General features: G+C 34.6%; 1 protein-coding gene across 1 annotated transcript in view; it reads left to right on the plus strand.

Annotated features, from left to right (window-relative positions):
- LOC128225995 (ras-specific guanine nucleotide-releasing factor 1-like) overlaps nt 1-26,654 on the plus strand; it is a 139,322-nt gene that overhangs the window by 75,090 nt on the left and 37,578 nt on the right. Inside the window, exons 3-4 of the mRNA XM_052935888.1 lie at nt 7,088-7,114; nt 21,059-21,165. Of these exons, the coding sequence (XP_052791848.1) occupies nt 7,088-7,114; nt 21,059-21,165 (134 nt within the window). The remainder of the gene's footprint in view (nt 1-7,087; nt 7,115-21,058; nt 21,166-26,654) is intronic.

Below are 26,654 nucleotides of genomic sequence, written 5' to 3' on the forward strand. Positions count from 1 at the left end.
AGACTCAGAAATTATCCTTGAAAACGCGTACAAACTACACGGTACCAATTTCGGAATCGACCGGGACTATCCGAAAGAAATTGCCCAAGCTAGAAAATCACTATGGGAATACCAAAAGGCTACCTGCAGTACTAGGGATAAAGTTAAAATTCTGTACCCAGCAAAACTCGCAGTGAATGGCAATGTAGTTAAGGATGAATTTCCGGACTGGTTTGAAATTTTGAACCAGCATAGACTTCAGTTATTTCGCTCACCAGCCCAAAATATCTCATTACCAGCACGATCGGCATCTAGAAATACACCTTCTCCAAACAGAAACCTCCCTAGTCATAGTGTATACTCGGTCGACACGGAAAATAGTCAATCGAGTATAAGAACGCCTACTCCGCATTCTACGACGCAAAATATCAAGTCTCCTACTCTGCAGTATATTCCGCAAAAGGGAACTGTCTTGAATGTAAATACTAACACGTGGTCGGGTATAAGCGTGCCTAACTATGCTTCAGTGCAGAATTTATCCGAGGAGGAATTTCCATCCCTTACGGCAGTAGGTCAATGTAGCAACACATCGGGATTTCAGCAGCGAGCAGACGACTTCGTACAGGTTAACGGGAACCAGTCAAGCATAAGCGACCACTAGGACGACAGGGAGAGACGGATTATACGATTAGTTTTGTTAAATATACAGTGTTTAATATCCAAAAACGTGAACAAATTAGAGCAAGAAGAATTGCAGAATATTTTTAGCCAAAACGATTTAGTTTTTCTAACTGAGACGTGGTCAAGTGACTTAATTGACATGACTTACAACGGTTTTACCGTTTATTCTTTACATAGATGGGAAAAATTGAAAGGTTCAAAAAGGTCATCCGGTGGTATTTGTTGTTATGTGAAAAATAGTATTTCTGAGTATGTGCAATTGTATTTATCTGATAGTGATGATATTTTGTGGCTTAAAATTTCAAAGCGTTTACTGAATGTGGAACATGATTTATTTGTATGTCTTTGCTATGTTATACCACAGGGCAGTAGTCGAGAACATTTTGTCGAAGCCAGTGTATATGATCGGATATTATTACATATGGTGCAAATATCAAACGAAACAAACGATACATGCTCGTTCATGGTCATCGGGGATTTAAATAGCAGGGTCGGGCATTTAAGCGATTTTGTGCCATATGATTTTACAGATCCTAAAGTAAATGTTTTGCCAGATGAGTACATTTCTGATATTGAACTGCCAAGGAAATCCCAGGATAGCCATGTGAATCAATATGGTAGATATTTAATCGATTTTTGCAAAGAGAGTCAATTAAGAATAATGAACGGGCGTGTAGGTCAAGACGCAGAAATAGGTAAATTCACTTATGTTGGAAAATTGGGTAGCAGTTTAATTGATTACGTCATTTGTAGCCAATCTTTAATAAATATGTTCTCATCATTTTCTGTCGGGGATCCGAACATATTGTCGGACCATTGCGAGGTGTATTTTAGCTTGTTAGGGCAAACACGTTCTTCAAATAATTCAAAACATGAAGATGATTTCAAAACACGCGATTTTAAATATGTCTGGAAAAATGATAAAGCAGATGACTACAAATTAAAGTTAGAACAAGAAGATTTCCAGAGGACTTTACATAGTTTAATCGATTCAGTTAATTGTGCGCCGGACGGCACTTTTATCGACCAAAATGTTTTAGAGTTTTCTTCTAAAATGGGTAATGTGTGTGAGCCATTGTTTAGAAAATGTTCCGGCAAAAAGTATATTCCGAAGAATTCTTCCAACCAGTCATGGTTTGATACCGATTGTCGTACAAAACGGAATAAATTTAACGATCATCTGAAAAATTACAAACGTAATAAAAATGATGTAAATCGAATTCGATTATCAGAGTCGCGATCAGAATACAAAAAGTTGATTAAGAAAAAGAAGTATGAAAGTAGGAAAACTGTTACCAAGAAATTAGTAGACGCGCGTTTAACGAACGCTAAGCAATATTGGAAAATGTTAAAGGATTCTTCAGTTAAGAGGTCAAGTCCAAACTTAAGTGCAGACAATTTTGCGGCGTATTTCAAGGCTATTAATAATCCGGAAAATCATTTCTATCAAGCCGACGAAGACATTTTAAATTTTAATGACAGATATTTGGATGGGGAACTCCAGATTATGTTTGCAGAGTTAGACAAAGAAATTACATTAGAAGAAATAGATAAATCTATTAAACAATTACGAAAAAACACTAGCGGCGGGGTAGATTTATATTTGAATGAGATGTTTTTATATGGTGAAAAGTATTTAATACATTATTTTCATGCCTTATTTAATTCGTGTTTAAAACGAGGACATTTCCCAGAAATCTGGTCTGATGGGTATTATTGTCCCGATACTCAAAAATGGTGATGAAAATGATCCAAGCAATTATAGAGGAATAACATTACTTAGTACATTAGGAAAATTATTCACACGAATTCTAAATAACAGGTTAAATGAATGGCAGAAAAATACTCAGTTTATGTAGAAGCTCAAGCAGGTTTCCGTAAAGGCATGAGCACAGTGGACAACATATTTATACTGCACTGTTTAATTAGCAATTGTTTAAGTAACAACGGCAGGCTGTTCTGCACATTTGTTGATTTCCAAAAGGCTTTTGATTTTGTGGTAAGAGATGTGTTATGGTTTAAATTACTTAAATATGGGGTGAGGGGTAACATACTGAATGTAATCAAATCTATATATAAGAATGTTAAGTCAAAAGTCAAAATGTGCGATAACCTAAGTTATTCTTTCACATGTGATTTAGGGGTACGTCAAGGTGAAAGCCTTTCACCCTTTTTATTTAGTATGTATCTTAATGACATAGAAGAGACATTTATTATACAAGGAGTGCAAGGTATCGAACTAGGAGATTTGAAATTATTTGTGTTATTGTACGCAGACGATATTATATTGTTCGCAAAAAGCGCTCAGGAACTACAGAATTCATTAAATGTTTTAGCTGATTATTGTGATAGATGGAAGCTGTCTGTAAATATTAAAAAAAAACTAAAGTTATGGTTTTTCAAAAAGGCGGTAGACTACCACAAAATTTGTCTTTCAAATATAAGAATGAAGAAATAGAAATTGTAAGTAAATTCAAATACCTTGGGATTTTATTCACCACAGGAGGTTCATTCAATGAAACTGATAAAATGCTAGGAGGCCAAGCACTAAAGGCTATTTTTAAAATGAATAAATACTTATATAAGTTCACCGATATTTCACCAAAACACATTCTTGATCTTTTTGATAAACTTATAACTCCAATTCTCAACTATTCAGGTGAAGTATGGGGATTCAATACTGGATCTCAGGTTGAGCGCACTCATGTAGCATTTTGCAAAAGGTTGCTTGGCGTTAAAATGTCAACGCAAAATGACTTTATTTATGGTGAAACAGGAAGATTAAATGTAATAAATGGAAGATATTATACTATTATTAAGTATTGGTTAAAACTGTGTATGTGCGGAGATAACAAATACATTAAACACGCGTATAATATGTTAAAAAAATCACTTGATGTAAATCCTAACCAAATAAATTGGGCTTCGAAAGTGCAAGTATTACTTTCCCAGTTAGGGTTTTACGAAGCTTGGTTAAATCAAGGAGTAGGGAGTACTAAACTATTTTTACTGCTAGTTAAACAAAGATTGCAAGACAATTTCGTCCAAAATCTAAATGCAACTATACATGAATCATCTAGGTCAATGTTTTACAGAAACATTTTCAATTTTAAGTTTAGCGAGTACCTCAACCTTGTAAACATACCAAAATACAGAAAAGCTTTATCTAGATTACGTTTGTCGTCACACAGGTTAGCTGTGGAAACTGGAAGGTGGCGTAGACCAGAAAGTTTACCATATCACGAACGCAAATGTATGAAATGCGGGGTATTGGAAGATGAATTTCATTTTGTTCTGCAATGCGATAGTTATAAAGATATCAGAAAAAATATATAAACAACTACTTTTGGCGTAATCCAAGTTTCTTCAAGTTTATGCAATTGATAAATAGTGAAAGTTCAGTCAAATTAAAAAATCTTGCCACATTTACTTTTAAGGCCTTTGAAATAAGACGCCATTTAGTATATGACTGACGTGCTTTTACCTAATACAAATTGAATCGAATACATGTTGTCTCTCCCGACATGAATTTTTTTTCCTTCAAGTATATAAGTTTCATATTGCTATTTTGAATATATTATGTAAACTTACTATGCCAGATGACATCTGTACCAGTATATTATTATTATACGTTGTTGTTAATTCTGCTATGCTATGGATCTTGTCAGATTTGTTTGCATAATAAAGTCTTCTCTCTCTCATTTATGGTAACAATGAAGATTGGTATTTGGGTATCACATATATTGCACCAGAATGTTCTCCTAAACACGCATTCTATGATCGGGATATATTTGAGACGATAGAGCAAGATATTGCACAGTTCTCTAGACAGGGACGTACGGTGATGTTTGGTGACTTGAACAGTAGAGTTGGCCGAAAGATTGATTTCATTGAAAATGAAGAATTTAACGGCCTCGAATTCAGTGAACAGCTAAATGAAAAGCCCGCGCGGCGGGCGTCAGCAGATCAAGGGAGTAACAGTTATGGTCCATCCATTCGCAGAACTCTTTAACCAGATTTTTGACACCGGTGTGTACACAAACAATTGGTCAATCGGAGTTATTATTCTACTCTTAAAGAAACAACCTGCTGACGATCCCAACAATTACAGGGGGATAACTCTGATAAGTTGTCTTGCGAAGTTATTTACTACTGTTATAAATTAGCGTTTAAACAATGGGCTAATACAAATGATAAACTTCCAGATGCCCAGTTTGGATTTAAGCAAAAGCACGGAGCATCTGATGCTGTTTTAGTTTTGCATGCCTTAATAGAAACGTGTCTTACTGACAAGATACCGTTTTATGCTGCGTTTGTGGACTTCCTAAAGGCATACGATTTTGTCTTTAAAGTATCATTGTGGTACAAGTTAATTAAAGCAGGAGTCGACGGCACGGCAAGATGTTTGCAATATTGCAGGATATGTATAATGACGTTAAATTATGTGTTAAATACTGTGAAAATGTCTCCGAGCTCTTCGCAAATAACATAGGCTTATTTCAAGGGGAGATTACTTCCTGCATAATGTTTTCCATTATCCTAAATGACTTGGAACACTCACTTCAAGATAACGTGTTTTCTGGATTATCAGTAGACGAAATAAACATTTTCCTTATATTGTACGCCAACGACTGTTTATTGTTGAGTGAAACACCGGAAAGGCTCCAAGGCCACATCAACTCATTATCACGTTATTGCGACAGATGGAAACTACATGTCAATGTAGAGAAAACAAAAATAGTTGTTTTCAAAAAGAGGGGGCGAGCAGCTTTGAACAACTTCTTTTGGACCTATAATGGCACAGCGGTCGACGTGGTGAACGAATTTATTTATCTTGGCTTCATGTTCATTTCGAACGGTTCCTTTAAAAAAGGAATAGATGCCTTAGTGTCTAAAGCGGAACAATCTTTACACTCGTTGTTTGACATTACAACGGGAATTGAAGTGCCGTTAAACATTATGATAAACCTGTTTGATTCATATGTGACATCAAGTTTGTGCTACTGTGGCGAAGTATGGGGGTTCTCAGCAGCCGAAAAGGCGGAAATGGTCCACAGGAAGTTCCTTAAACGAATTCTTGGTGTCAAGATGTCAACACTGAACGCAGCGGTCTATGCGGAGACCGGACGCTATCCGCTTATCATTGCTAGGCAATGCAAAATTATTAAGATAAGATACATTTATTTTGATTTAAGCATATACAGCTTATCATCATATACACATATCAGTAATTCATGAATACTCAAATAATGAAAAATAACTCAATCACAAGTTATAGCACTAAGTATCTTCCTTATGCGTAACATGTCACAAACTACAAAAGTGAAGATGAACAGAACAGAATTCTTATTCTTATTTTATGTATGTTTACTATCATGCACTGACTTGAATGTTTTCGTTAACTTTGTACATGCATTCATTATCGTATCTATTTATTTGTACATTTCTTGACGTTATGCCTAAACTTTCTATTAAATCATCGATATGTTGTATATGCATACGATAATAAACATTCTGTTCTGTTCTGATACATATAACGGGAAAATGGCTAATTTGGATGTTAGAGAGGTACTTGTCAATAAATTCTTCCCTAGCGCACAATAAGTGTGCTTGAACAATATGTTATAGCTTTTAAAAAGGACGGAACATTAATGAATAGTGATATGCTTTATTACTAATTCTTTATCAAAATGATACTTCGACTTTTTTTTAGATGTACCATATATTATAAAAAGAATCAAATGATATACTGAATATATATACTAATTTTGTTTTTGTGGTGTGGTATGTTTCTTTATAGATCATGTGCTTAAACAACAACAACAGTAAAACAGTTCGGATTGAAAATTCGACCATATGTGTTTTTTACAGCTAAAATAAAGGGAAAAAACGAGTCGGACTATCAACTGAAAACCAGTTGTTCCTTTGATTCAACTATCTATTAGATATTCTCACTAGTTCTCGACACGCATTAGTGGTTCTGTTGTAGATGACGAATGAAGCAACCTCAGCATATCATATATCACCTTATATTATAATTTCAACACGGTTGTTTAGGCCCCGTATACATTTATAAGACAATTTGATTGGTTCCCGCATATATTTCCAACTCGTTGTGATTTATCTCCATGTTTGTTTTCATTACGTTTTGATTGGTTCCTTAATATATTTTCAACACGCCCTTTTTGTCACGCATACATTTTTTACGACGTTTAGATAGGGGCCCACATATTTTTAAAATATGTTTTGGTTTGTCTTTACAAAACTAATGTTTGTACCTGGAAGCCCGCCCATACATCTGAGAAATTTTGATGTACGATGTACCACACATATTTTTGTATCCGTTGTACAAAACCTTAGAATGTTAAAGGATTATCTATGTATTTTACTTATATAATGTGAATCGTTTGATATTTATATATTTCAGATAACATGGAACAATTTTAAGATCGAGGTAATGACGCGCACATACAACTTAAATGTTCATTGCTGTCTTGCACAAACACTTTTATAAGGAATGATTAATATGTAAACCGTGTACTAATGTTATTTAGCTAACACACTTCCCTAACAGTACTTGCACATTTGCTTGCACTATAAATTGCACATTATTTTCTTCCTTTTTTATATTTCACATAATATATTTTTCCATAAATCATACCCTTTCGATATTCATAGAATATTTCTCGGACACAATTTTACTATATCGCTCATGCAATTGTACTGGTAATTTTTTTGCATTCCCTTATAATCTTTGCATAAGCTCACGATTTTTTTCTGGAAATGTAAGAAATGGTAATTAAAGCAGTGCATATGCTCGTATTTTTCATCTAATACTTTTCACTAACTGTCATAAGCTTGTACCACCCTAACGCTGTATTGTTCTTTGTTTGTGTTTCTATATAATGTTTGCATACACTTACGATACTATTCCACCGTCATCACGGAAAATGCCAATTTTAATGGCAGCATTCAAACTGCACTCGGTCTAACTCCTAAAGTTTATTATTAACCCATACACTACAGTGTGCTACAGTGTCTTATATTCATATTTCATATGATTAGTAAAGTGTTTATATACATTCCAGTACAAAATTACCCGTTATTTTCATATATGCCTGTGTCCAAAAATCTATTGCCTGTCGATCAACTTCACACTTCAAAGTAACGACTGCAGCCGTCAGCGATTATGCATATACGTTTACATATTACTAAAAACTCACTTCTGAAGAGGCGGGATCATATCCCAGCAAAGCATCCATTCGTGTATATTTTGCAATCGGTTTAAATTTAAAATACCAGTTAGGCCACTACATTTATATAAATTGGTTTACAAAACCGGCGGGTCTAATTTTCCGAAAAGAACAAAAAAAATAAAAAAATGAATTTCAATTTTTTTTCCCGACCATATTGATTTTGGTGCGAAACAAAAGAAAAACGAACAGATAAGAGTACGAATGCAGTTGATCTCGACTGTTTTGTTGTTCCGTAGCCGTTTTCGCCAATTTATAGTAATAACATGTGAGCCAGTCAACTGTTGTGGCAGCGCCGTTGGAAATGGCGGAATTGACGATAGCAGTCATTCTTTGTATGAAATAATTTATCAAAATATGCAGGAGTTGTTAAAATAACAATAGCAATAAACATTGGCAAATTTAACAGCCGACACAAGCAATAACTGTCAAGTGATTGTTGTTTTTCACCACTAATTTAGGTCATGAAAATATTGTTGTTTATAGATAAAAAAAGTGTCAGCGACTACCATCGAATTAGTAGAAGCAAATATCAGTAAATTATGTGACTGTAAGAAAAACATGTTATAACATTTTATGGTTAAATATCAAATAACAGTGCACTAAGTGTGAGCGGTGAAATCGAAAGTAAAATTTCTAAGTTGACACCGGTGGCCTAGTTTCGCAATTTCGGTCGGTGGTGTTTATGGATTTTAAATCACAGAATGGTTTGGAAATACTTGTCATTGAGTCAATTTAAAGCTTGTTTTTATTCTAGATTACATGTTTATTCATGTTTGGGTTAAAAGTAGAGTAAAAATAATGAAAGAGTTGAACACATGTGTCAACGACATTTACTATTTAAATGCGGGGAGTTGTAACTGTGCAAAACATTTAGATAAAATAACACGGAAAATTAAGTCCATTTCAATTTGTAAAGAGCTTGATATTTCACTATAAATGAGATTTGTTGTTGTTGTAACCAATGAATACTTTTTAAAATGAAAAATAAACAATCAAGTAAAGATGTCATGTGCACGCATGTATACACAAAATGGCGGAGTTGAGAGAAGATGAAAATATCCGATACATAATTATGGATTTCTCTGTCAGTTTACTATCATTGGTACATAAAGTTAAGTCACATGCTTGATTTATTATTATGCTATGTGATTTTTATGTTTTGATGTGGTAATTTGCTGCAAGACTTTAATTTGAAATGGATTTGGTGAACATCCCATGATAAATATCCCGGTCTGAAAATATCCGGACTCATTCGGAGCTCCTCGGCCATTTTATCGAAAACAACCTCGGATGTATGCAGGTACATCAGTTGAAGTAGTTCGTAAATTTTTGAATTATATCATTAATTAAATGTAGTGTTTTAGGGTTGTATTTATTGATCTAAGTTTAAATTGATTGCCATTAAATTGGTGGAAACTCACTAAACCGGATCTCCACAAAACCGGAATCCTCGGGATACCGGACTTTTTTCAGAGTCCCGGTTTTCCCCTTCTATTTTGAATGTAAAATAATCCCTACAAAACCGGAACCTCGGAATTCCGAATACCGGACAAAAAATCGAGAAAATTTGTTAGTTGTCAACGTTATTTTACCTCACAAAACCGGACGTATATTTTTTCAAACATGTCAAAATAATTTTGTGTATTAGGAATTCGCGAATCGCGTGTCACTTTGTTTTGACAGCCGGTGCGTCATTAAATATTGCACCTGTGATGTTGTGTTAACTCGATAATGATGATTGCGCTGTGGATTGACTGCCGCGCGATAATCAAACGATAATCAAACTTGTGAGAAGAAAATTGATTGAGACATTAATGTGTTTGTTGCAGAAAATAAAGAAATAGAAACGGTTATTTTAAGTGATTATTTTGGAGGGTTGTTTTATCTAAAAACTTCTATGATTGAATCAAACTGTAGCGGTGTGTTAATAATACTATCAAACATACTTAACAAGCATTAAATTAAGCGTGTTGTTTTATTTTAAGACTTGGAAAAAAAGAATGATGTGCTTGAATCAAGTCTCAGCCTCCGTCTAAACGTCAACTTCCCTTTAAAGGTTAACTCAGTTAATATTTTGAGTAAACTTACTCCGGACATCAAATCCTCACTAAACCGGAATCCTCACTAAACCGGAAATTTGCCCAGTCCGGACCTTGTCCGGTTTAGTGAGTTTCCACTGTATTATTGCAAACATATTTAAGAATCCCAAGAGTAATGTCACAAAGTTTAACTGCTAAATAAAATTACTGCGCGATCTACTTGCAGCGGACTTAAACGTACCACTTTTTGAGTATGTAAACCGTCCAAATACATCCGAGGTTGTTTTTAAAAAAAAATGGCCGAGGAGTTCCGAATTTTCCGGACTTAGCATGGACCGGGTTACACACAACTAGGACCCCGCATGGTAAGGGTTATTAAACCTCAAATCTAGGTCTTGTTGGATTTTAGTTTTTCAGGAATTATTTTCACAATATTAAAGCTCAAATGCCTTCTTAAAATGTTACTTCATTTTTTACAAAATTGGTAATTATTTCACTTTATTGACATTTACCAATATTGAAATAACTGAAACAACGTCTACAAAATGTACTGTATTGTTTTAATACGGTGTAGTTTTTGTGTAGTTTAATGCGTAAAATTCGCCTTACAATTTAATATTGGTCAGTTTTTAAGTGTTCTGCATTCACTTTTGCTTTAGCAATACTGCATACCCTTAAAGCTAAACAAATGTCTTGCTTCAATGTATCTTTGATAAAATCTTGTAAACCAAAAAATAAAAAAGAAGTGGCCTTATATTGTAGCTTTAAATTACGCTCGCCAGATTGAGAACGAAACGATGGAAAACGATACTCTTCGAAGCATCAAAACTGATTGTTGGAAACAAATGTTTCGGCATTAACAATACCTGCAAAATGGCATTGCGAATGTGCTTGATGCGTACGTTTTTCTACAATCATTAGCAAGTTTTCTTTTTACTGATTTACGAGTACGTTTCGGTAAGAGTATTTTAAACACACTAGTAAAGCGGTTAGGTGACGGCAGTGGGAAAAAAAGAAGATGACGGAGGACCGAATATGTAGCGATGGGTAGGGCAAACGCTTTAAAGAGAAAGGATGCGAATGACATCGTTAGTGCTATGAGAAGAAAGTATGCGAACGGAAGAGCGAGCGCTATGAAGTGAAAGTATGCGAACGGAAAAGCGAGCGCTATGAAGTGAAAGTATGCGAACGGAAGAGCGAGCGCTATGAAGTGAAAGTATGCGAACGGAAGAGCGAGCGCTATGAAGTGAAAGTATGCGAACGGAAGAGCGAGCGCTATGAAGTGAAAGTATGCGAACGGAAGAGCGAGCGCTATGAAGTGAAAGTATGCGAACGGAAGAGCGAGCGCTATGAAGTGAAAGTATGCGAACGGAAGAGCGAGCGCTATGAAGTGAAAGTATGCGAAGGGAAGAGCGAGCGTTATGAAATGAACGTATGCGAAGGGCAGGGCGAACACTTTGAGAATAAAGCAAGGCAAAAACAGAGATGGAAGTAGTGATATAAAGTTGTTGGATAAAAAGGTGTGTATAAAAAGGAAAAGTGAGGGAAAACTAAAGATAAAAGCATGGCTATAAAGATAATTTAAGGACAAGATGCGAGTGGTTTGAGAAGTAAGAATGTATTAGAAGTACGAACTAGGGCTATAATATAGAGAAACTGGTAAGGATATAATTAAAAATTTATGACAAGGGCGAGTAGCTAGAAAAGACAGCGTGTATAAGGACGAGTAATGAAAATGCATTAAGCAGAATATTGGATGGAAGTCAGGCGCGTAGCAGCCCTTATAAATGCAACAAAAACGAGAAACAATGGTGTTAGGTAAGGGTAACACTTTATATGAAGGATAAATGTTTTGAGCATTTTTTTGCTTTATTCTGTAGACACAATAAGTGCACAAAAAATGTAGATTTGCATCATACATTCAAGTGTCTGTGCGAAAAACGGCGTTCTGGGGAACTTTTTATCATTTGATTTTTTGATTCCATGTAACGCCACGGCTGCCAACAATTGTAAATCATATTCAATACACGTATCAAGTATTATAAGAGTTAAATTACATTCCAATATCTCAAGTCAAACAGTATTTAAAAAATCTAACATATATTAACCCTGCCAATAAAACAGTATTATAATGACTATTTTTGCCATCATTATTTACATCTTTTAGGCACCTGCTCATATTTTCATGCCTAATTTAAGACTCGGATTTTTTTTTTTTTTCTAGGAAAACATTTAGCAAAAGCTCAATAAAGGATCTGATATCAATAATCTTGTTGAATGGCTTCTGGTATTGTAAAAATGGGAACCACCGGCCGCGCATAAAAACGATGCGCTGCATTCGCCACATGTGTCCGTTACATTGCTTGGACATTAAACTCAGGAGTTGTCCTAAGCATTGCCAAAAATTTCCTAAATAATTGGCAAAATCACATTATTTTACACTGCCAGAAAGGTAAAAGATTACGCTACGTGAAAGTTTTAACTTATATGCTAGTTCCTGCTACATTTCTAAAAATCAGACAAAACGCGCAGATTAAACACTGAAAACGCGAATAAGGAAACAATGAAGATGTTAAAAAAACGAAAGATTCCCCCTCAAACACGTTAAAAGCAGACTTACATTCAAATTTTGAGCCTGCATTATAAAATGTAACGTCAAAGCGAAATATGTTAAAATGTGTTACCAGTAGCTCCATTGCCTAGCGCACGGCATTTATTAAAGGGTAGTACTGGGAAAATGGTGTACTCTTTTTAAATATGATATCTAACTCTGTTTGTTCAAGTCTTTCAATGTCTCGATTTGACTTCGAATTGCTGTCATTTTTATCTCTTGTCACTTACGGCATTTAAACAATATTTAAGTCGGGATGGCGTCACGGCGTGGACAGGCCAAAATGCAGCCAATGCGCACGGGCAGACCTTGATAAAAACTCATATAAACAAACAAACATCCCTTTCGTTGTGAACTCGATGAATAAGACACGTATTTATCCGAATCGAATGTATTTTTTGTTGCGGTAATTCTTCTTTCACTTTCGACCGACATTTGACAGCCATCTTAATTCAAGGAATGAATTGCGGGGTTGATGTCATTATCGGGGTATGAACGCAATTGGGTTGGTCAATGTGTGTGGAGTCCGAAGGACTCCACGCGTACTTTGACCAACCCAATTGCGTTCATATCCCCGATAATGACATCAACCCCGCAATTCATTCCTTATATTTACACCAATAGTTCATTATTTCTTTCAAGAAATGCTAAAAAAATAGTTCATTTCATTTAAGAAAACCTTTCAGTAATCCGTTCTTACCCATTCTGTGAATAGAACGACCCGACTATAACCGGAAACATTTGTTTTCAAATGACGTCACAATAACGCGGGAAAAGATCAACCACTTGAAATCACTTTAAAACGTAAAATTGAAACACTTCTGGTACCAATATATTTAAAATATAATAAACTAACACTTTAAAAATGGTGATCTATATTTTACGGGACCTGCAGACACAATACGACCAATAACAAGATCAATAGCTTTCATGTATATTGTTATGCAATGAATTACGATCCGAACATATCCGAAGATGTTGCGTTCATCGATTGATAAACGCAATTGCCGCAAGGCAGTTCATTTAAGGAATGGAAGTTGAGGTGTAAATATTACGTCATAAACGTTGTAAATGTCGATTTCTTTGGTCAACAATAAAAAGATGATCGAAAGTTCAAGACGTAACCAAGTGAGCGGTCAAGGTCAAAATTGCAAACGTGATTTAAAGTGAAAGTAAATTTCTGCAACAACAAACACGTCCGGTTCGCGTCTTATTGATCGAGTTCACAACCGAAGGAATGATGTATCAAGAAAAGTTCTTAAACTGGTAACGCAATATCATTATTGCTTTTAAAACCATTTGAAAGGATCGAATGGCTATATTTTGGTGTCCAGGCTAGGTGACGAAAACTCGTGATTCTTACTATGCCCTATATCATAATGTGTGACCGAAACACAAGTGACACTAAAGGGCGTTGAGGGAAAACATTTTTATTATTTGGGCGTTTTAATACAACTCTCAATTTTAAATCCCATTCCAAAAAAATAAGTATTCTTTAAGGTAATCAGCCAATCATTAATATAAAAATGCTATTGTTAAAGTTTCATTTTAAGGTGACAAAATGTTTAGTTTGAATATTTTCACCGAGACATTTTTATATAGACATTTTGTTACTCAAGAAACACATTAATAAAGATTACTACACAGAATAGTCATATTAAAAATTTGTTTTATTACCTATTTTTATTATATCATAACTTAACAGTAGCGTCAATAAGACGTAAACATCTTTGAATTTTTACGATGGATTGCTTACATTAAGCTTTAATTTTTTCAGTCATTCATTCTTTCAAAATCACGTAAATAGTCATGTTCCGATGCAAGGGTAACTATTGTCAGGTAACAAACTAGCACGTTCATAATGATATTACACGCAGTAGTTAATTATATGAAATACACGACAAGATTTGAAGATGCAAATATATCGTTTAGATCTTTATTTCTATATGAAAAACAATTGAATTCAGTTATTTAATATGAAATGAAAATTAAAATGGTGTTTTAACTGCTATTGTTATCAAAATGTTATCATAATCAAAGTTTCCTCATATGTAAACTGTATCATAATATAGGGCTTATCAGCTAGTACATTGGTTTGATGCGACAGGGTCGCATAAGAATTTATTTTGTGTAAGTACAAACTCACAATCTTAAAATATTCAAGGAAGAGCCGATTTAGGCTCTTTTAAACATAGAAAAATATACTTATGAATGAACTTCAATCACCAAAACAACTGATTACAGAATAAAATACTTTAATTTCAATTCATTTAAAATATTTTGGTTTGCTATCTCACGCCAAATGAGCATTTAATTGCATTTTCAATACGATCCATGCATTTTCAGGGTTTTAACGAGTTTTGCGATGACACTAATATCTGGATTCCCGGTCGCGGCCAGAATCTTAACACAAATATATAAATGTATTTATGTTGATTCAGTACGCGTTCATTTTGAAACTATTTGCGTATTCTGCTTTTTATATTGCGTTTCGTAACTTGTCCACATTTATTCTTCAAAAGTAAAAAACAGCCTAAAATAGCTTATAGGACTGCTCAATAATTGGGTCAGTAGATGTAAGTGCCTAGTATAGAGCTGTCGATATATTCATATCGCGGTGAGGTCAGGCTTATAAAAGCTAACAAATTTCAAACTGTATTAGTAGCTTTGGAATAACTATGTGTATGTGATTGTGAATTAAGTGTAGAATGAGAAGTCATTGGATTTGCTTGCGTTTTAAAAGTTTCATGTTGTTTTATTTTACTTTCATGGTGATAGCGCGAAAATAAAATGACATTAAATTGTTCTGACCTATTCAGCCATGTAAAAAGGAATGTATCAAGAAACATCCAACTTGAATAAAGAGTTTCAGTTTCTAGAACTAAATAGGTTACGGGCTGTTGTTTATATTCGCTTTACGATGTTCAATTTTATTGTGTTTTATGAATTAGAGGCACTCGGAAAAAGCTCGATTTTTACTAAAAGTATAATTATGATTTACAATGCACTTGTATAAAGCAATAATAAAGATTAGATAATACTTCCCTCTCTTGGTTTTGAGTGTATTTAAGCATTATGATTTTATGCAAACAATTTTAACTACCCTAAATAAACACTAAACATTGGGCCATAGTTTGGCTCAAAACGTCCAACGTGATCGTTTTACTCCCACTAAACACAACGATGTGTACAAGGAGTGTTTCTATTCGGTTAAGCTATACTGTGTGTGTATATATATATATATATATATATATATATATATATATATATATATATATATATATATATATATATATATATATATATATATATATATATATATATATATATATATATAACTGACTTATTGATGTTATGACAGTTTTCAAATTTCGGGACATACTAGTTAGAACAAAAAGTTCCTGTTAATGATACGTCATGAAGTCTAATCGAAACATATTATTGGGAAAAGCACATAGGATTGTGTTTGACTGTTTCTGCATACCATCTTAATATAAGTAAGTGCACATGAACTGACTGTTATAAATCATATGAATTTCCTAAACAACATAGTTGGCAAAAGCCAAATGGTCTAGTGGATAGGCTACTGCTTTAAAGGGACTCGCTCATGTTTTGGCACCATTTTGTTCCCGGATATGCATCTGCAAACACTTCTATTGTAACTATTTTACTCATTGATACCGAAATGGCAGGAAAGAAACATACTTGAAGTATAACCAAATGTTTTGGTTTTAGTGGGGAGCGAACCCACGCCGCTAAAGCCAATAAAATATTATGAAACTGACAACAAACCCACACATCCACAAGGACCCATACACAATTCAAAGGATAACTTAACCTTTAAGCCTTTTGTTGACTAACGATATTCAAGGTCGTGGACTTCAAAGACAATGTTTGAACATATATCAAAATCTGTTGAAGGGTCCCAGCTGTTTGTTTATTTGAGTTTATCAAGGTCTGCCCGCGCCCATTGGCTGCATTTATGGCTTGACCCCCGCCGTGACGCCATCACGACTTAAATTGTGTTTAAATGCCAAAAAAAGGTGACATGAGATAGAAGTGACAGCAGTTCGCAGTCAAATCCAGACATTGGAAGACTTGAAGAAACAGTGAGATACAAGAGATCCGGGTGCGATACCCTAGCTTTTTGCGAAGAGACCTTTTGGTTCTTTAACGTGCTCGGTGTAAAGCACCGATACACGGGATACAAATTTCCTGGGTTGAACCAGTACTGAGTACACCACTTTTCCAAGCAATACCCTTTAAATGCCGAGCGCCAGGCAAGGAAGCTACTTGTACCAGCTTTTAACGTTTTTCGGTATGACGCGGCCCGGGATCGAACCCACGACCTCCCGCTCCGTAGGCGGACGCCTTAACCAAAAGGCCACGGAGACGGTGAAGGTTCCAGCTGTCGGTATCTTAATTTAAATACTCCTTTATACGATTTGCCACACTTTATTTCGTTATATTAAAAATGGCATTTTACAAACTAACACGAGCGAGACCCCTTGAACACGTACGGTCAAATCCCAATTTGGATTACATTTTCAAAGCTGTGCATTGCCTAACGGATCGCAGAATTGCAAAAGCAATGTTTACCGCTTAAGGTAGTATTTGGCTGTTCTTATTTTACCGTTTTTCCTGCGTTGCTAAGCGTATAATGTGCTACTCTCTCACTTTGTGGCAAACTCCGTGCGATATATATACAACAATATTGAGCAGATAGATGCTCGTAATATTGCACACAAAAACGTTCATAAATGTGCAAGATCAATGCAGCTGCCCTTATTAAATTCATGACTAATGCAATGACGTCACACTCTACACAATCCGAAAGCAGTGAAAACATCAGGAGCGCTTTGGTGACTAAATGTTTCTTATTGACAATCCTGATGGAAACAAAGACATAAGGTTAGGCATGGGAATATACTAGGGATGCAAACGAATATTCGATCAAACGTTTGATATTGAATATCAAAATCGGTATTCGAATATTCGAAAAAATATGTTGAATGAATAGAATTAAAAAAAACTATTGCCTTCAACTCTGTTCTTGTGTATAAAGTTTGTTTGTCTTGTTTTTACAACAATCGGCCCCTAATGACAGAGGTGTGAATGTGATGACAATAAACTATACACGCGCGATATGTAATTTAGGGACATATCTTCGGGTCCTATAAACAGTCCCTGTAATTTTTCAATAACTGCCAAGACAAGTGACATCAAACAAGTTTGAATAATTTTTATAAAGTGCATCACCAAGTTATATGTATCATCGGACTTTTCACAGTTTTGGATGTAAATTTAAGCTGTGCAACATTGCTCAAATCGCCGTTATGATATGAATGACATGTGTACAATAATGTTGTTACATGTACGTGCATGTGCTTTAAACTGTTTTCAATGTTTCGATACAATGTTTGTGATTTAAAATGTAACTGTATAGTAAAGCGTTTTAGGATATGTTTCCTATATTGATGTACAATAGAAGAGTCCAAACCCTCATATATATTCGTTTAATCGTTTTACTAGTTCCCGCGTTTTTTCATAGTTATTTTAAGCAAAGGCCAATCCCAGAACGAGGCTTCTCGTACTACGGAAATACCTTTCATTGGCGCATTACGCCATTTGACCAGGAATCCATCTAATTTCACATTTTTTACAAATATGAAGGCAACACAATTGAAATTATTCGATTCTCTTTTTAGTTTTTTCATAATGTATTGCTTGTTTCTTTCTGAAAATAGGGAATTCCAGCGACTCATTTGGGGAAATCAGGGTCCGCTACGACTAAGTATGGTTAAATGCCCCGGTTATTACTTAAGCGAATAATAATTACAGTTTACTGTAAAACTTCTAAAATATGTATATTAGTAATCGAATATTCGATCGAAAGAATCAGCGAATATCAATTTTGCCACTCGTTTGCATTCCTAGAATAAAGACAGGTGCTAGTCAGTGTCCCCGGGTTAATATACTTAACAAGTACAAAATTGCTGTAGGATACAGCAAAAAAGGCTCGGTCTAAATCGATCCATAGCAATGGTTTGTTTTATTACATATATATATATATAATGCAAACATGGAATTGAGTTCACAAATCGTATTCAAATAATGCAGGACATTTTTCAAGCTTTATTTTACTTTAAGACAGATTTTGAGTAATATACATAGAAACGTTTTGTTATGAGAACTTTGTTTGAAAAAATAAAAAAAGCTGCATTTTGTGTATTTTAAAGGGTTGAAATTAGAACGAATAGGCACTATAAAAGACTATAAAGCTAATTTGTTCTAGTCATGTTAGTCAGGACGCAATATAAAATGGGGCGAAATGAACTGAGAAATAAAAAGTGGCACTTTTATTCAAAATTTGAAATTGAAACAATATAAATGCAAGTTAAAAAAAGGAGGGACTGGAAATGAGTGTGAAATGATATTCAGAATGCAATCAACAATATATGGTATTGAAACACAGATGTGTCCTTCAAGTATGAAATATGCAATTTGTAATACACAGTTTCATAACATATACTGGTACTAATAAAAAAATTAGAAATAGCAAACTTAAAGTCTTAAATGAATAGTTTGAAATGGTATGTATTGATGTTAACATAGTGTTTATTAAAAACATTCAGACGATTGCAGACCTGGTCAACGTTCAGTACTCATATCCCGTCAGTTTACAACAAATAGACGAAACAACGCAATAACTTAATCCGTAAAAGAAAGCATTACTTTATTTCAGCTTCTTCAATCCGAATGTAAAATCCGGACCAACTGAAATCTCCGAACTGTTACGGAAATCGTTCGGTAGTTTACCGAATTTCCGGACCAAATTAAAATACGCATTGCTTTGTTTCATATATATTTTATTTTTATATTGATATATTTTATAATGTTAAGTTACAATAATAATAATAATAATAATAATAATAATAATAATAATAATAATAATAATAATGATAATGATAATGATAATGATAATAATAATAAAGACAGACAGACGCACAAACAGACAGACAGACAGACAGACATACATACATACATACATACAGACAGACATTCATATAGACGCACAGACAGTTTCACAGACAATCAAACATACGGACATACATACATACGGACGCACATACAGACGCCCAGACAGCCGCACAGACAGACATACATACAGACAGACATACATATAGACAGACAGACATACTTACAGGCGCACAGACAGCCGCACATTCAGATGCACGTACAGACGCACATACAGACATACATACAGACAGACGCACAAACAGACGCACAGACAGACATAATAAAATATATTTTATAATAGATTCAATATCTATAAAACATAGCAATGCGTATTTTAGTTTGGTCCGGTCCGGCCAGTTATTTTTATACCAACACAAAATTAAGAAAATTCCGAACGATTTCCGTAACAGTTCGGAGATTTCTGATGGTCCGGATTTGGTCCGGTCTGGCCAGTTTTTTTTATACCGAACCATTCTTTGCGCTTGCGCAACAATTGAAGGAGTTATTGGCTTCCGGGCCTTTGTTTATACGCACCGAAATCGACAAATTACACTTTTTCCTTACACCTTTTTGCCAATAAGGTAAAAGAAAAACATTTTTACATGATAAATCGAAATCACTCTAACAGTAGTCAAAATAGTATCATTCTCTAATTCTAAATTTTACAAAAACACTTTTCTGTGCATACACTTACAATCGAAAGGCTAAAATCAATCATTTCCGTCTCCAGTACGATCTCATAAACCAATCACTAAAAAAGGCTCGCTCTGTGGAGCGAGCATAATAATATTCCGTATACCTTGCGCATAATCATTTCTATAAAGACGCCAGTATCCACCAATTTCAAATGCACAGGCAATAATATATGTATAACGCAGTGGCATTGATACAGTTGTTTAAAACCAAAGCATTCCGGGTCTAGCTATAATATGCCCTGTATAGCACTTTTTGGTGCTGCGTAGTAGACTTTGTTTTCCGACACGCTTCTGAAATACGGCCAACATATGTGTTAGCAATGACTACAAAAAAGTATCTGCTTTCTTTGAAAATTGTCCGATACGGTAAAATTGGAAACATTAGGGTAAGAGTGATCTAGTCGTAAGCCTCTCACAGAAGAGATTATGGGTTCGATTCCCACAAAGGGAACTTGAAATTTCTCATTGCCTCTACAAATGGATATCCGTTAATACACACACGGCGCGCCAAATACGTGAACCTTGTGTAGAATTGTTTATTTACTTATTGATATATGTGTAACTGTTAATAATCGACCCACAACCTGGTTATTTAGTTATTAGTTTACTTTATTATACCTGTAGATATGTGCTAAGCGTACCAATAAACTTGTCTTAACTTGGCATCTACCCAGGAAACGGACTCGGCTATCAGCTTTTGTCACAATCGAGCTAAAAGAAATTAATACAAATTAATAGTTGCTGCATTATAAAAAACAACAACAATTCATGTTTCAGTACATATTCACTATTACCTACAAGAGCGAGGGTCAGAGGAGCTATGAGCTGCGCACAGACACAGAGTCGGAGTGCAATGCCTGGATTGATGCAATCAGGAGGGCAAGGTAACAGGCTGTCACTTAAAACAGTTTCTAGTTTATAATGTACGAGGGTTGTTATGAAAGATTTCAGTTTACAAATAAAAGGAAGGCGATGAAAATAATCACCTCCCTTAAAGTCTTCACTCGGGAGACTATCTACGGAGCCGTTTGGCACAAATCCGTATGCTATGCTAAGTAGTTCAACATACATATATGCACTGCATATTTTCTGCTATACTGTCTTAGGTAAACGCATTTTGTCAACCAAAGTAGTATTCGTATTAAAATGCAGTTTTACCATATGGCAAAATAGCGAAACATTATTTTTCACAACTTGTTTCAACTTAATATATGAAGTTTTGATGTTTTTACACGTATTTATTTATATATCAACACAGTTCTTTACCAAAAAGGTTAGGTATAGTTGAATGACAATTGTAATTATTACGAAATATGTTTTTCTTATATACTTAAAATGTATCCATAGACACTTTCCCATTGAAAATTGCAAACATGTATTGCTATAGATGCGGCCTTCAGGTGGCGTCTCAAAATTGTTTTTGTTTTATACCTTTAATGTACTCTTTTTTAATAATACTATGGAAGCTATATGACAAGTAAACTAGCCAACATTTTACAAAAAAAAACATGTATAATGACACACAGCTAGGCCTAACAGACACTTTAAGTCCAGGTGACATCACTTAACCTTGTTGACATATTTTAACCCCCAGGATGATAAAAATGCAATGTATCGCAATTACAAACATGCAACAAAATCGGAAGTATATTCTCAAGTTTGCACACAACGTCATTACGAAAATTGGATATCACGTGACCTATTTATACAAAAAAAATACTATAATGCTTTATATATTATTAATTTTGATATTTTAACTAAGAAGTTTTTAGTTTTAATAAATAAAAATCCTTCACCTTTATTTTCATAAAATATTTCAATTGAAGGCTAATTTCATTAATATGAAGCTAATGGACATACTATGTCCAATTGGTATTTAACAGATGAATTTGGTGATTTTTCACTTAACAACATTGATATTTATTCCTTCCAAAATGATTTCGTCTCATTTTTTTCAGAAACAGGAGCTTTTCGTGTGAAATTTCAGTTAAACATGTTCAGCATTTCTCCAGTCTCAATCTTCAAAAAGAGTCCTGAATTGGGCACCTACCCAGTACTGTTTACTAAGCGTTATGCCCCCTCACTTATTTACTTTTTTAGCATATAGCGAGTGAGTCGTCGTGTAAGTGATAGTGTTTAATACATCATCGGGTGAACCTCGGGTTTTAATCAAACATCTGAGACTCTCTATCATAGCACTTTTTTATCTTATTATTTAACCATAAAATATTCTGGGCCTTTAATGGGACACACCCACGTAAACACAAGACGGACAGAGCACACATGGATACTTAAAAGTTGGGGCCACCGCATTGGGACAGTAAGCGAAACTACATAAGCTTTGAGAGGCCACATTTATCAATAATAATTTTGGCAAACTTAATCTAAGTACTGAAAGTATCTCAGGGGACATGTGGCAAGATGACATTGTCCTCTGTGGTGTTGCCTGGAGAGGCAGATTGAAATATGTTCATGGTATGGAAAATAGTAATGATAATAAGAGCTAATGTACCGTTCTATTATATATATGCATATACATATATACTGATAAATAACGTGTGGTCATTGTATGAAATGTCCAAAATATATTGGTATGATTGGAAAAAACGTCCAGAGTATATCATCGAACGTGTCTAGATAGTGTGAACATATGTTATGAAAGACAGGAACACCTAAGACAAACATAAACATAGAATGAATAAGCATCATACGTGATTTAAGAACAATACAAACTATTGAGTACACATAATATGAATGCTTAATAAACCAAATTTGTCCATAGTATTTAAAGGATTAATAAACATTCAAAACAATAATGAAATAGCCCCAATGGTATGAATAAAATCATAGTTCTGGCGAAAACAAAAGTCTAAACCATAATATTCATAAAACGAATCACCTGCCATCATTATTTTAACTACTTTGATTTTTTAAATGAATACACATCAAGTTTAATGCTATGAACATGATGTTAGAAATTGTACGTACTATTCAAACGCTTATTCTAGGTATGTGGTGTTGATTACAACTTATATTTACATTTGATTATGGTCAAAACTATGCCAAAAGTAAAATTTATAAAATATGATAGCCCCACAAATTTACAATGTAAATGTAAATGTGCCACATAGGATTAAAATAATTAGAGAAAAAATGAGTGTATAACTATGATAGAGTCTCATAAATTGTCTGATAATTTTCCGAGATCCCCACGATGCTTTAGCAACAAAGAAATGTTTGGGAAATACCAACGAAATTCCAAACTTGATCACTGAATCACTGTTTGCTTATGAAAAATGAAAACAGTACCTGGGCATTAGTCGGAATAGACTGAAGAAATAACTAAAGAAATAATGAACATTTTTAAATAGAATTCCGCATAAAGAAGCTCCTGTTTCTAAAATAAATGTGATGCAAGTATTTTCGGATGAAAAACTATCAAAGCTGTTTAGTGACGAAAAGTTGTTGATTGGTACTCGCCAGTATTCTTGTAAAATACATGTTTTTGTGTATGATGATATTGGTGTGAAAAATCATTAGGAATGTTAAAACTAATATACCGAAAGCTGGAAACCTTCGGCAAATGTTAAAATTTGTTCAATTTTCTATATCGTTTTTGAATACCACAATTTTCATATAAGCAGCTTTGTTGCTGCATAATTGTCTAATTAACATGATCAAGTGATGTTATCACATGTTATAAAATCCAATGCTTATATGAAAGTCGTGGTCGTCTAGTGGTTCAGGGGTTCATTCACTAGGTTATTTGTTCTTGAACTTACCGGCGTGGGCTCACACTCCACTATAACCAACTTACTTATTTGTATTATAACTGTATTTTTCTGCAATATCGATATCATAGAGTAAAACAAGAGGCCCATGAGGGCCTACACTCTACTGGCATGGCTCTTGTGGTCATTTTCAGAGCATGTATGTATGAGTAATAGGCAAAAAACATATAGTTCACGTTTTGTGTTTGGGTTAGCTGAAAACGTTGCGTGTTCAACATCTGAGGACATAAAGTGTTGTACGCAGAATAGTTGCATGAACTTCTTTAATATGTGCCAAATAAAGGTCATCCGAGGAAACATAATATTTATTTTCAAAATATACTCATGGTCAAAATGTCACTGCTGTAGCTTTAAAATTAAGAAAGTAGGTCAAAAGGTCACAGTCAAGGTCATCCGAGTACAACATTGATATTTGTTTGCAAAACTGTACACATGGTACAAATTTTATTGCTGTAGCTTCAAAAATAAGAAAGTATGTCAAAAGGTCACAGTCGATGTCATCTGAGGACCATATTGATGCTCGTTTGCAAAACTGTTCACATGGTCCAAATTTCATTGTTATTGCTTCAAAAATAAGAAAGTAGGTCAAAAGGTCAAAGTCAAGATCATCCGAGGACAACATTGATGCTGGTTTGCAAAATATAAAAAGGTAGGTCAAAAGGGATGGTGCCAGCTTTGGCCCTAGGGGCATGATTTAAACTGTTTTGCCAGACAGTCATGTATATGATGCTCCACAACAAATATCAAAGGTTTGAGCCTTGTGGTTTGAAACAAGAAGATTTTGAAAGTTTTTCTTAAGTAAGTCTCTAGGAACTTTGTGACCCCCGGGGCAGGGCCAGTTTTGACACCAGGGACATAATTTGAACAACCATGGTAGCGGACCGCTTAATTATTACTCAAAATAGCAAGGGTCTGCCTAGCGGTTTCAGACAAAATGATTTTCAAACATTTCCCAATTTAAGTATACCAAACCTGTGAACCCGGGGGCGTGGCCAGTAATGACCCCAGGGGCATAAATTGAACAAACATTCACAAGCAATTGTGTTTAGATGGATACGCGAAGGACAGACACTACTGGTCTTTGGCCAATAGAGCTAAAAATGGCCTTTGGCTAGTTTAACTAAAAATCAACCAAACCCTTTAAACTGTAATTTTGATCACTTTCAACAAGGGGCAAGGGAGTGTACAACATAAAACCAACTGCACAATCAAAAAAACAAGTTGTCTCCCTTTACTCCTAAACTTTGCTTCACATGTAGACTTGGCTTAAAAAAGGCATTTTTTATACTTTCAAGGGCCATAATCCTGCCATGTAATCGCATAAGCTCTTCTGGCCTTTGGCCTTTGGCAAGTAGATCTAATATAATAACGATATATAAGTGTTTTCAGATGCATAATTGGGAAAGCTAATTAAGCCCCAAAAATATTAGCTAAAAATGCAAATCAAAAGGTATTCACAAAGTCACGAGATATGCAAATTTTGTAATGACGTTGTGTGCGCTAAATTTAGATTAAATACTAACAGTAACTTTCGGTTTTGTTGCATTTTTTTTCATGCGATAAACGTAATTTGGGCGGTTAAAACTGTGAAAAAAACAGAAGTTAACCTTTTTTATATAAAAATACAAACATATATGTTTACATTACTAAAACATGGGATTTAAAGTTTATGCTAAATCATGCAACGATAATGTCGCGTCCTTGCATTATTTTCTGATTATTCGAAGCTGTAGGTAGTATTAAAACATATGTTTTCAGAAACATTGTCTTTTGAGCAGGCACCGCGACCGTCTGTGGTCCTAATTGTTCATGCCAGTTGAAGACAAAAGTTCTCCTACATTTTAGTATAGTGTCAAACCTTACAATCAGAAGTAGTTTCTCAGCTTGAGGTTAACAGCATGTTTCTTAGCATCGGAACCAATTGTTTACTAAAAACTACTTTAGATAACGTCTTCAACCTTTTAGGACGTAATCTTACACATTTTAGTGACATATTAGTATGTCAAGTTATAGCATGGACCTATAAACCTGGTTTATAGGTCCGTGGTTATAGTAAGTACATAGTTGTGTTGTCATCGATATCTGAAATTTTGATGCAGCATTTGCTAAAGTATGCCCGTTTTCTACCATTAATGTAGATTACATTGCACTTAATGTTTACCCATTTACCATAAACATCAACACCATTAAATGTATGCTTTTTAAGTTATAATTCATTGAACTTCCAGAACAATCCTTTGGCGGATGTTAAATTTTAAAAATGTAGCTTCACAATAGTATAAATAATGTAATGCTCGAGATAAGAGACATGAAGTTGAATGAATATTTCCAAATACGTTTAACTATGAGATAAACAACTATTTCCGTGTATTGCTTAATATGTTAGTAAGTTGTTAACACACTGATATTTATACCCCTATCACACCAGACGAAGACCATGAATACCACATTACATCCTAGCAGTTTCGACGAACGCAGAGAGGACGCGGTCAAATTCTTAAAAAATGATTTACACAAGTTCCTTTTTCGTCCTTACTGCGTCTTTGACAGGCATTTAATGCGTCTCACACGTTCCATACGTT

Source organism: Mya arenaria, chromosome 3 (genome assembly GCF_026914265.1).
Source record: "Mya arenaria isolate MELC-2E11 chromosome 3, ASM2691426v1".
Lineage (NCBI taxonomy): Eukaryota > Metazoa > Mollusca > Bivalvia > Myida > Myidae > Mya > Mya arenaria.